Source organism: Misgurnus anguillicaudatus, chromosome 12 (genome assembly GCF_027580225.2).
Source record: "Misgurnus anguillicaudatus chromosome 12, ASM2758022v2, whole genome shotgun sequence".
NCBI lineage: Eukaryota > Metazoa > Chordata > Actinopteri > Cypriniformes > Cobitidae > Misgurnus > Misgurnus anguillicaudatus.
Window position 1 is genome coordinate 9315140 of NC_073348.2, and position 10174 is coordinate 9325313.

At 37.9% G+C, this 10174-nt stretch overlaps 1 protein-coding gene across 1 annotated transcript; it reads right to left on the reverse strand.

Moving 5' to 3' along the window:
- Positions 1–4587: 4587 nt before the first annotated feature.
- LOC129445851 (uncharacterized) lies at positions 4588–9576 on the reverse strand. The gene is made up of 4 exons (XM_073873880.1): positions 8927–9576; positions 7240–7372; positions 5784–6000; positions 4588–5676 (listed from the first exon to the last, which is right to left on the reverse strand). Exons 3-4 carry the CDS (start codon positions 5992–5994, stop codon positions 5501–5503), a joined length of 387 nt encoding a protein of 128 aa, XP_073729981.1. The 5' UTR covers positions 5995–6000; positions 7240–7372; positions 8927–9576; the 3' UTR covers positions 4588–5500.
- Positions 9577–10174: the final 598 nt, after the last annotated feature.

The following is a 10174-nucleotide window of genomic DNA, read 5'->3' on the forward strand; positions in this document are numbered from 1 at the left end:
TTTGTATGAAATACAGCAAATACGTGCCAGACACTCAGTGTCTGATTACTGGTTAGAGACAGCTGAAGGTTTAAAAAAGAAAAAAAATCTCCGACAGGCAGAGACGCGATGCGAGTTGCATTCACGTCTGAACGAACCCACGTTTACCAGAACTCTGCTGGTTAGTATGTATTAACGTTACAACCCGAAGTAAAAAGCTGAAGAAACCCTAAACATTAACGGAAAAGAACCGCGAACCCGAGTGACTGAGGGAGAGAGACAGAGAGCTTTTCTGTGTGTGAATGAGCAGAGCGGAGCTGCGGGACTCACAGCAACACAATACATCTGTATTTGTGTAGGGGAGGGGCGGCGCTGTTACTATTAGCCTATCACAGAACGCTGACACAATCAGCTACCCAATGATGATTTTCATTTAATCCGAGCACAGATATTGACTCGTATTACTTGTATAATACTCGTACTCGGCAGAAGTGCTTTATCCGTACCGGATACTCGTTTCAGCCGAGTATCCGGCTCATCTCTAGTATTTAACAAAGAGAAAAATAACAACACATCTTCTCAAACAAACAGAGAAGTTAGTGCACCTTTAAGACTTCAAAACAAAAATGATATAGTACCTTAATAAACATAATACACATTGTGTAATTAAAGAAAAATAACAGTACCTCTTTTCAAACAGAGAAGTTAGTGCACCTTTTAGACTTTAAAACAAAAAAAGGATATAGTACCTTAATAAACAGAATACACATTGTGTATTTAACAAAGAAAAATAACAGTACCTCTTCTCAAACAACAGTCAAGAGTCCACAGAAAGAGTCCATATTTAGGCTTAACGCCACTCGTGATCGGAGAGCTCCTGTATCAGGGTGAGGACTCGAGGGTTCACAGTGAGACGACGCTTGGAGTTTTTATTCTCTACCTTGGTTCCTTTTTCTGGGTTTATCGAGAAGAAACACCTGTTAAATAAAACCATATTAAGCATTTTAATTGATCAGTTATATAAACAAAAGACTACAAGAAACAATACACACACTACCAGTCAAAAGTTTGGAAAGTGTACTATTTTAATTGTTTTTGAAAGAAGTCTCTTCTGCTCACAAAGGCTGCATCTGTGTGATCCAAAATACAGCAAAAAACGTCATATTTTTACAATTTTAAATAACTTTCCATTTCAATAAAAAAAAAATGCAATTATTTCTGTGATTCAAAGCTGAATTTTCAGCATCATACTCCAGTCTTAATTTTGAAAACAGTTGTGTACAATTTTCAGTATTATTTAATGAATAGAAAGTTTGAAAGAACAGCATTTATCTGAAATTAAAGCTTTTGCAACATTAAAATATTCAAGTGACAGTATAGACATGTATAATGCATCCATGCTGAATAAATTTATTAAGTTCTTTCAAAACAAACAAAAAACACCACACTCACAGACCCAAAACGGTAGAACAATGTTACAAAAGCTTTCCATTTCAGAGAAATACTGTTCTTTTGAACATTATATTCATCAAAGAATCCTAAAAAAAAACACTGTCAATACTGATAATAAATGTTTCTTGGAGCATCAAATCATCATATTAGAATGAATCCTGAAGGATCACGTGACTCTGAATTTTTAACATTGTAGTGATGCTCAAAATTCAGCTTTGCATCACAGGAATAAATTACACTTTAAAATGGAAAACAATTATTTTACCTTTTAATATTTCACAATATAACAGCCTTAATGCAGCCTTAATGAGCAGAAGAGACTTCTTTTAAAAACAATAAAAATAGTACAGTTTCCAAACATTTGACATGCATATATAAAAAAGTGTCCAAGACCGAGACTCATGCCACACCCAGAGGCAAGGCCGAGAGTCAGACCAGGCTTAAAGGGATACTCCATCGTTTTGTCTCTAAACCAGGGGTGGGCAATTCTGGTCCTGGAGGGCCAAAGTCCTGCAGAGTTTAGCTCCAACCCTAATCAAGCACACCTGAAAAATCTAATCAAAGGTGTGCTTGATTAGGGTTGGAGCTAAACTCTGCAGGACTTTGGCCCTCCAGGACCAGAATTGCCCACCCCTGTATTAAACTATGTTTTTACCTTAACTAAAAAGAGTTGATACATACCTCTCTCTTCTTAGTGCATGCACTTAAAGGGATAGTTCGGCCAAAAATGACACCAAACCCATGATTCACTCACCCCGAAGCTGTCCGAGATGCATATGTCCATAATTTTTCAGACGATGACATTTTCAGTTATTTTAGAAAATGTTTTAGATCTTTCAGTTAATCAAATGTGAATTTATGGGGTCCACGACCTTCAAGTCCAAAAAGTGTGCATCCATCCTTAACAAAATAAATGCAAACGGCTCCACGATGATAAACAAAGTCCTTCTGAGGGTAATCCACGCAGTTTCGTTGTAGAAATATCCACATTTAAAACTTTATAAACCAAAATAACTCGCATCCGGTAATGCCGCCATCTTAATCGCGTCCGCATTCAGGATGAGAGCTTACGCAGCTTACGGAGGTTACTCTGCTGTTGCTCTGTCCCCCCGCCCTCCGAATTTGTCATACGTCACTAAGTGCGTACACTACGCTAATACTCTCTCTTGAATACAGAGGAGTCTAAGATGGCCGCGCTACCGGAAGCTAGTTATTTTGGTTTTAAATATGGATATTTCTACAACAGCACCACACGGATTACCCTCAGAAGACCTTTATTTATCATCCTGGAGCCGTTTGGATTTATTTTGTGAAGGATGGATGCACATTTTTTTGACTTGAAGGTCATGGACCCCGTAACTTCACATTTAACTAAATGAAAGATCTAAAATAACTGAAAATGTGTTTGTCTGAAAAACAAATGGACATATGCATCTCGGACAGCTTGGGGGTGAGTAAATCATGGGTTTAATATAATTTTTGGCCGAACTATCCCTTTAAACACTGTGACGCGTGGCGACACTTTGATAGCACTTAGCTTAGCTCAGTTCATTCAATGGTACCAAACAGAGAGGAAGTTAGAAATGACCAAACACATCAACATTTTCCCCATTTAAAACGAATACTTATACGATCAAGTATGGTGGCACAAAGTAAAACCTGCCGCTTTTCAAAGCAGGTTAAAAAGGGTAACTATAATGTATGGCGGAATAACACTTTTGGGAGTACTTCGACGAAATGAGAGGGAGAAGTACTACCAAAAAGTGCTATGCCGCCATACATTATAGTAACCCTTTTAACCCGCTTTGAAAAGTGCCAGGTTTTATTTTGTGCCACCATACTTGCTCGTATAACTACTCGTTTTAAATAGGGAAAACATTGATGTGTTTGGTACCATTGAATGAACTGGGCTAAGCTACTGTAAGTGCTATCAAAGTGTCGCCGCACGCCACAGCGATTAAGTGCACGCAGTAAGATGATAGAGGTGTGTATCAACTCTTCTTAGTTAAGGTAATAATATAGTTTAATATGACAAAACGATGGAGTATCCCTTTAAAGGAAAACTACACCGTTTTCAATATTTTACTATGTTTTTACCTGAACTTAGACGAAATAATCTTATTTCAATGCGTGCAGTTCATCTATGCACAGCGCGTTGTGAGTGTGTTAGCATTTGGTCTAGCCCATTCATTCCTTAAGATCCAAACAGGGATGAACCTACCAAACACTTCCATGTTTTCCCTACACAAGTATGGTGGCAAAAAAATCACCACTTTTTGTAAGCAGATAAAATAAGAGCACTATATTGTATGACGGAAGAGCACTAGTTTGCAGCACTTCGACCTCTGGCACAGTAACATCATCACTCCTGTGAACTCCCACCTCTTGTGCAAACTCAGTGAGAGGGGGAGTCATGCTGTTACTGCGCCCGAGGTCGAAGTGCTGCAAACAAGTGCTCTTCCGCCACACAATATAGTTCATTTTATCCACTTAAAAAATGGCCATGTTTTATTTTGTGCCACCATACTTACTCGTGAAACTACTCGTGTAACAGTCTTTGAATAGGGAAAACATGAAAGTGTTTGGTGGCTTCGAAATTCATCCCTGTTTGGATCCTAAGGAATAAATGGGGCTAAGCTAAATGCTAACACATTCACAACACACTGTGCAAAGATGAACTGCATGCATTGAAAAAAGACAGATGTATTATTTTGTCTAAGTTGATGTAAGAACATAGTAAAATATTGAAAAACTGTAGTTGTCCCTCAAGTCCGGCTCTTAGTTTGCATCTTACACTGCATCTTCCTCTCTGTCTTGAGTCCCAGCCTTAGTTAAGGTCCAGGTTAACAACGGGACAGCCTGATTCCAGGTCTAAGAAATGAGTAAGCCATGTTTACTCATCTTTGAAGAAACTCTAGAGTTGAAGCCAGCTCAGATGGATAATGAATATTAAAACAGTAGTAGCTCCCAAACATGAGGCACAATGCAGAAATGAAGGAGGAGATGTTTGTGTTGATAAGGTTCCGATCCAGACTCAGCATGTACCTTGTGGAGGAATAGCAGGATTGTCCTATGAACAAATTATTTAACAGTTTATGTTAATAAGCGCTGCACTCACATGACAAATTCTATAAACAGTCAAAAAAAAAAGATATGAAAGACTTAAAACAGACAATAACAGTGGGTGTCAGAGGCACTTGCTCCAGTTGGACCTCTTCTGCAAGACATGTATCTTCTACATGGAAGAACATGGACTCCTCCTTCTCATCAAAGTAACTGAGTAGAAGCAGGGTCATCTCTATCACATCATCTGAACAGCCACTCTGCAGTCCCCGCATCCTCTGAAGCCTTGCATAATTCTGAAGGAACTTCTTGCTCTTGTTGACACAAACTGTGGTCATGTAGTCGAGAAGCCTTTTTCCCTTCAAATCCAAATTTCGTGTAAATGTCTCTTTGAGGTCAATCCCAGTGAGTTCCATAAAGTGAACTGACATGCCAAGTTCATCAAACCAAAACGGCCACTCCTATCTAAGGCATTTGATACTTTTTCCCTGGTTGACATGTTGACGCTGTGTGTAAAATGTGGACTTCATTAGACATTTTACCTCCTCTGGATTGACATCGGTGTGTTGGAACATCACCTTGAGTTTTTCCATCTTTTGCCGCTGAGTCTCTTGAGTTTCTTCAAGGGGCAGAAATTTGACATTCCATTTAATGCATCCATACGTGTCCTGCATCGCTGCTCTCTCTTCTAATGGGATTTCGTCTGTGTGGTCCGAGTCATCAGTCTGATGTTTTCTTTTTCTTGTTTTGGGTGTTGAAGTGCGCCTGACATTTTCAATTCTGTTTTGCAACTGTTTGACAAGGGAATGGTAGCCTTTTCCAACAATATCGCCCTCTATTACATCTTGGAGAGAACTGGGATATTTTGCAACCATTTTTGTTGCAACGTCAGTTGAATGTTTTTTACCTACATGAGGGCATTTTTCCATCATCTCAGTCAAAACAATCTGGACCATTTGCCTCCTTAGTTTTGGGCCTGGCCTTTTTCCCCTCTCTAAAGCCTGCATCACTTCCTCAGGAAATTTACTCCATGGAATTTCAAAGTTTTCATCCCACTGTGTGTCAAGTCCTGAGCTGCTGGAGGTGCTTGACGATGAACTTTGGGTGAAACAGAGAGCGATGGCAGCGATTGGGTAGGTGAGGCTTCCAGAGATGACAGAGAGCTGTTCTCAGGAGTGTGGTCTTTAAATGACAAAAAAAGATTATGATTCACGCTGTACAATATTGCACAATGTCCATGTCTGCTTTTGATTTTGAATATTTGTGTGGTGTGTGCAGTGTTTACTTACATTTCCGTTTCCAAACAGAAAGCAGCTTCCTGGCTTCTACAGGTCTTAACGCTGTCATTAAATCTGCCTCCGTCACGAAGCGTAAATCATCATACATCTCAACTCCAATGGACTGCAAGTGCTCTTCCAGGATGTTTTTGTTTACTGCTTGAAGTTGTGGTAGGGCGTCCATGATGGCAACATCTAGGAAGGTTCGCTCTGAGTCAGTCATATTGCACTGAAGAAAAAAATGGCACCTTCAGACAAAAAAAAAAAAATACAGTACATACACCTAACAGAGCAGAGACATGCATCAGGTAACACGTATATTAATGTCAAAACTATTTACAGTAAGAAGTGAGGTTTAATTGGACTTTATTTTGCCACAATACTGTGTTTTAGTGGAATGACTTGGTATCCATCAAGAATGTATGATATCAAAGGATAGAAATCGGGCAGGTCATTAATGTTGATACACTGTAACCCAAGACTGTCCTTTGTTACAGAACACAGATGGTATTCTGAGAGGAAGGTGCCTTTGTGGATATCCATCAAAACATACACAGATTTGTCATTATGAATCAAGATGAGAAGTAGTTCACCAAACTCCATATACTCATCATTTTTGTACACAAGAAACTGTCCTTTTTTATATGCAGTGCCCTTGTATTGAATGTCTGTGGAAACTGTGGTATTGCTTTCTGAAAAGGCTAGCTCCCTGACTGCATGTTTAATAGGGTTACTGTAAAGGTTGGGATAAAATGCACAGCTGTCCTTCACTTGAAGTAGTTTACTGCATTCTTGACCAGCTAAAAGATATGCCTGATACATCTGATGACGCTCTGACAAAGTCTGACATATGTTTTTGAAGTTTTTCAAGTGTCTGGCACATCTTTTAAAATAACTGTGTTTACTTTCAAACCTAAGCGTCCATAACCTAATGAATGGACCAAATTTCAAGATCAGTGCTGAATAATGGCGCAAATAGTGGTGCTTGGGTTTTAGTTGAATTTCAGGAAACAACATCTTTCTCAACTCCAAATATTCTTGGATCAAAATGTCAAGATATGCTATCTGGGACAAGGAAATGTTCTGAGCACAAATAAGATCCACAATGTCTTTTAGCTGGAGTGCTAACTGCCATACTTTATCCTCATGATTTTGCACTTTGTCACCAATCAAAACTGGTAGCAATCTCAAAAGGTTCCAGTTTTGAATGGCTTGCCCTGATAACTTGGCTCCGTCCGGGTTGACAGCACATGGCTTTGTGAGTGCTTCAGATCCTTTGTATTTTAACTGTTTGATGCGCCTGTTTAAGAGCGAGTATGTGAACCATTTTTTCTTTTTTTATAAAGTTCATCAGGTACAGTGCTAGATCATATGACAAGACTCCTTCAAAGAGGTCATGACCTAAACAGGGCGGGAGACCAGGCTGGGAAACATGAAAAGACTCAAGGGCATTAAAGATAGAGTTTACCTTTATCCCTCTGACGTCTTGGATGTTTTCTGCCTGGAGATCAGCAACAGCTGCGTCATACGTCTCTGTGGTGCGTGGAGGACCACAGACATTCGGATCAGCCACAAACTCACTTCTGGTGATTTCACAGTACCTGCAAAAATATTGAGAGTGGCTGAAGTTCTCTGTAAACCCACCTATGCAATGAGAACCCAAGTTATCCCCAGCAATGCAGAAAAGCCCCCCTTTTACTGTTTCTCCATCTACATTTATTCCTTTGGTTTCCAAGGTTTTCAGATCTGCCAACAACTCTGAGAAAACTTTGGCTACTCCAAAACGCTTAAGGTCATCCTCAACACACAATAAGACTAAAAACATATTATCAGTATTTGAACGCAAATGAATGGGTAAATTTGCTAATGAAAGATAGACTGCAAGAACTTTGTGCTTCTTTTTAGCAGAACCCAGGGGATTCACAATTTCAAATGAATCTTGGTAGAAAATCAGTTTGAGGCTTTTAGGGTTTTCATTGAAGAACTTGCGACATTTTAAATTTTGTCCATCATATAAATCCGTAAAAACCTCTACATCAGGATCTCCAAACTGTTGTGACTGTGTATTCCTCCCTAAACGTGACTGTAAAAAACTCTTCAGAGTTTCTGCCACTGGTATGTAGTAAGCACATTTTTGTGTCATGTTGTCATCCGTTCCCAATGGCACTTTTTGGGGTTCTGTGTATTTAAACATTTTTGTGAATGTCTGATTTCTAGAGTACGTTGTTCTTAATTGTCCCTGATGACAAGCAGAGAACAAATCTGACTCTTTAATGCAGTCACAGATTTTAGAGACTGCTTCATCTGATAGGCTCATATCATTTTTTAAAAAAGAACTTACTTTAGCTATTGTACAGGCTTGACCTAACTTGTGCACATTTTGCATTTCCTCAACAATAGTCTGTATAGTAGAAGCAGGAATTAGCAGCTGTCCTTGCAGTTTAAGGTAAAAGAGAGACATGTTTCTGAGATAAGCCTGCCTATCATTCTCTGGCATATCACTGGCTGCACTAGCTGTTGGCATGGCTTCATGTGTGTTTTCTGAATCATCTGTACTGGCAATGACATCTGGGGGCTGAGGGCGAGTTTCCCGGTACATGTTATCGATACCATCTGGGGAGCATGATTTATGCTTTCTACACATGTGAGAAGTAAATGATGATTTTTTGGTAAACACGTACTTACAACCACTTACTGGACACGACACAGACCTGCCCTCTCCAATATGATTATTTAAGTGAGACACTAGCTCTTTCACCGTGTGAAAATGGCGGACACATAATGAAACTGCACATTTTAAATCCGCAACAACAGCTATAGGAGCAACTTGGGGAGCATTGTGCACCCGATAAAAATGGCCCTTGAAAGCGGAGTAAGTGGTAAATGTTTGACTACAGTTAGCGCCAACACACTTAAACAGACAACGGGGCTCATTCCTATGCACTTTGCAATGTAGTACATAGCCTCTTAATGTATCCAATTTCTTTTTACAAAAGACACAGGTGATCATTTTTAGGATTTCAAGTGTTTGCCTGTCCTTTTCAGCTAAACTAAGTTAACACGCATTGATCTAGGTAACTAGTTTACACCACGTGCTTTCAGCACACTTTTTCGTTTGCTCTCGAAAAAATTAGGTTAAACACTGAGAACCTTACCGTGCAAACTTTAAAATTTCCGATGAACAGCAGCAGATCCTCTAAAAACTTGTTAAAATTGTAGATAAAACTTTTAAAAGACAAAAATGGTCCGAAGACTTCTGCTGTGCCTCGTTTTCTCCTAGCAAACGCTGCTCCGGCCCGCTCGTTATTGACGTCAGCCGCAGGTGTACGATGAGCTCGTGCGTCTCCCGCCTTCATGTCATTATCCAATCAGGGACGAGCCTTTCTGTGAACTATGAAATTTAAAATTTGCAGACTCAGACAGTGCACAATGAGAGAGGACAAGTACAAGTCTGTGGAGGCACTAATGGTTTAGTTTGTGATAATGATACAATGCTCAAAACAATGCTGAAATAATTTATAAATAGAAAACTAGAAGGCTAAATATTACATTACAATTAAAAAACTAAAAGACACAAAGTATACAAGGATTATGGTTAGGATTGAACAGAAATTTTACTTTGCAAAGGTTTCATAAATTTTAATTCCTTATACACATACTCTATAAATACAGTAGGCTACAAATAAATCATAAAGTGATGTTAGTGAAGGCACTGTGATAATGGCACAATGCTCAAATTATTACTATTGTTTTATCAATAAGCCTATGTAGAAAACTAGTAGGCTAAGAATTACATTACCATTTAAAGACTAAAAGAAACATATAAGGATAGAGACTGAACAATATAGTATTACTTTACATATCAATAATAAATTATAATAAAATAAAAATTTCTTATACACACTCTACAATATGCTACAAATAGCCTGAATTATAAAAACAATGTTATTATAATTGTAGACTATATATATATATATATATATATATATATATATATATATATATATATATATATATATATATATATATATATATATATATAATTTTTTAAAGCATTTTTTATTATCTCAATTTGCATCAATCATGTTAAAAGTACAGCATAAACTTGTAAAGTGACTTACTGTTATTGTATTTTTTAAGAACAACTGACAAAAACTTAAGTTTTTACAATATTTGCAGGTCAAATGAACAAAATTGTTTTGTTATGAGTATTACAGTATTTCTCTGTTTTTGATACCAATATTTGTAGTTTTAACAAATACATTTGATTATAATCACATATTGTTGTTGTAAATATAACAAAACATTATGTTTAATAGTTTACAAAAGTTCACTGTGATTTAAACAAAAAATATATGTTTTGTGGTTTACAATACTTTTCTGTAGGTATTTTACATTGTTTT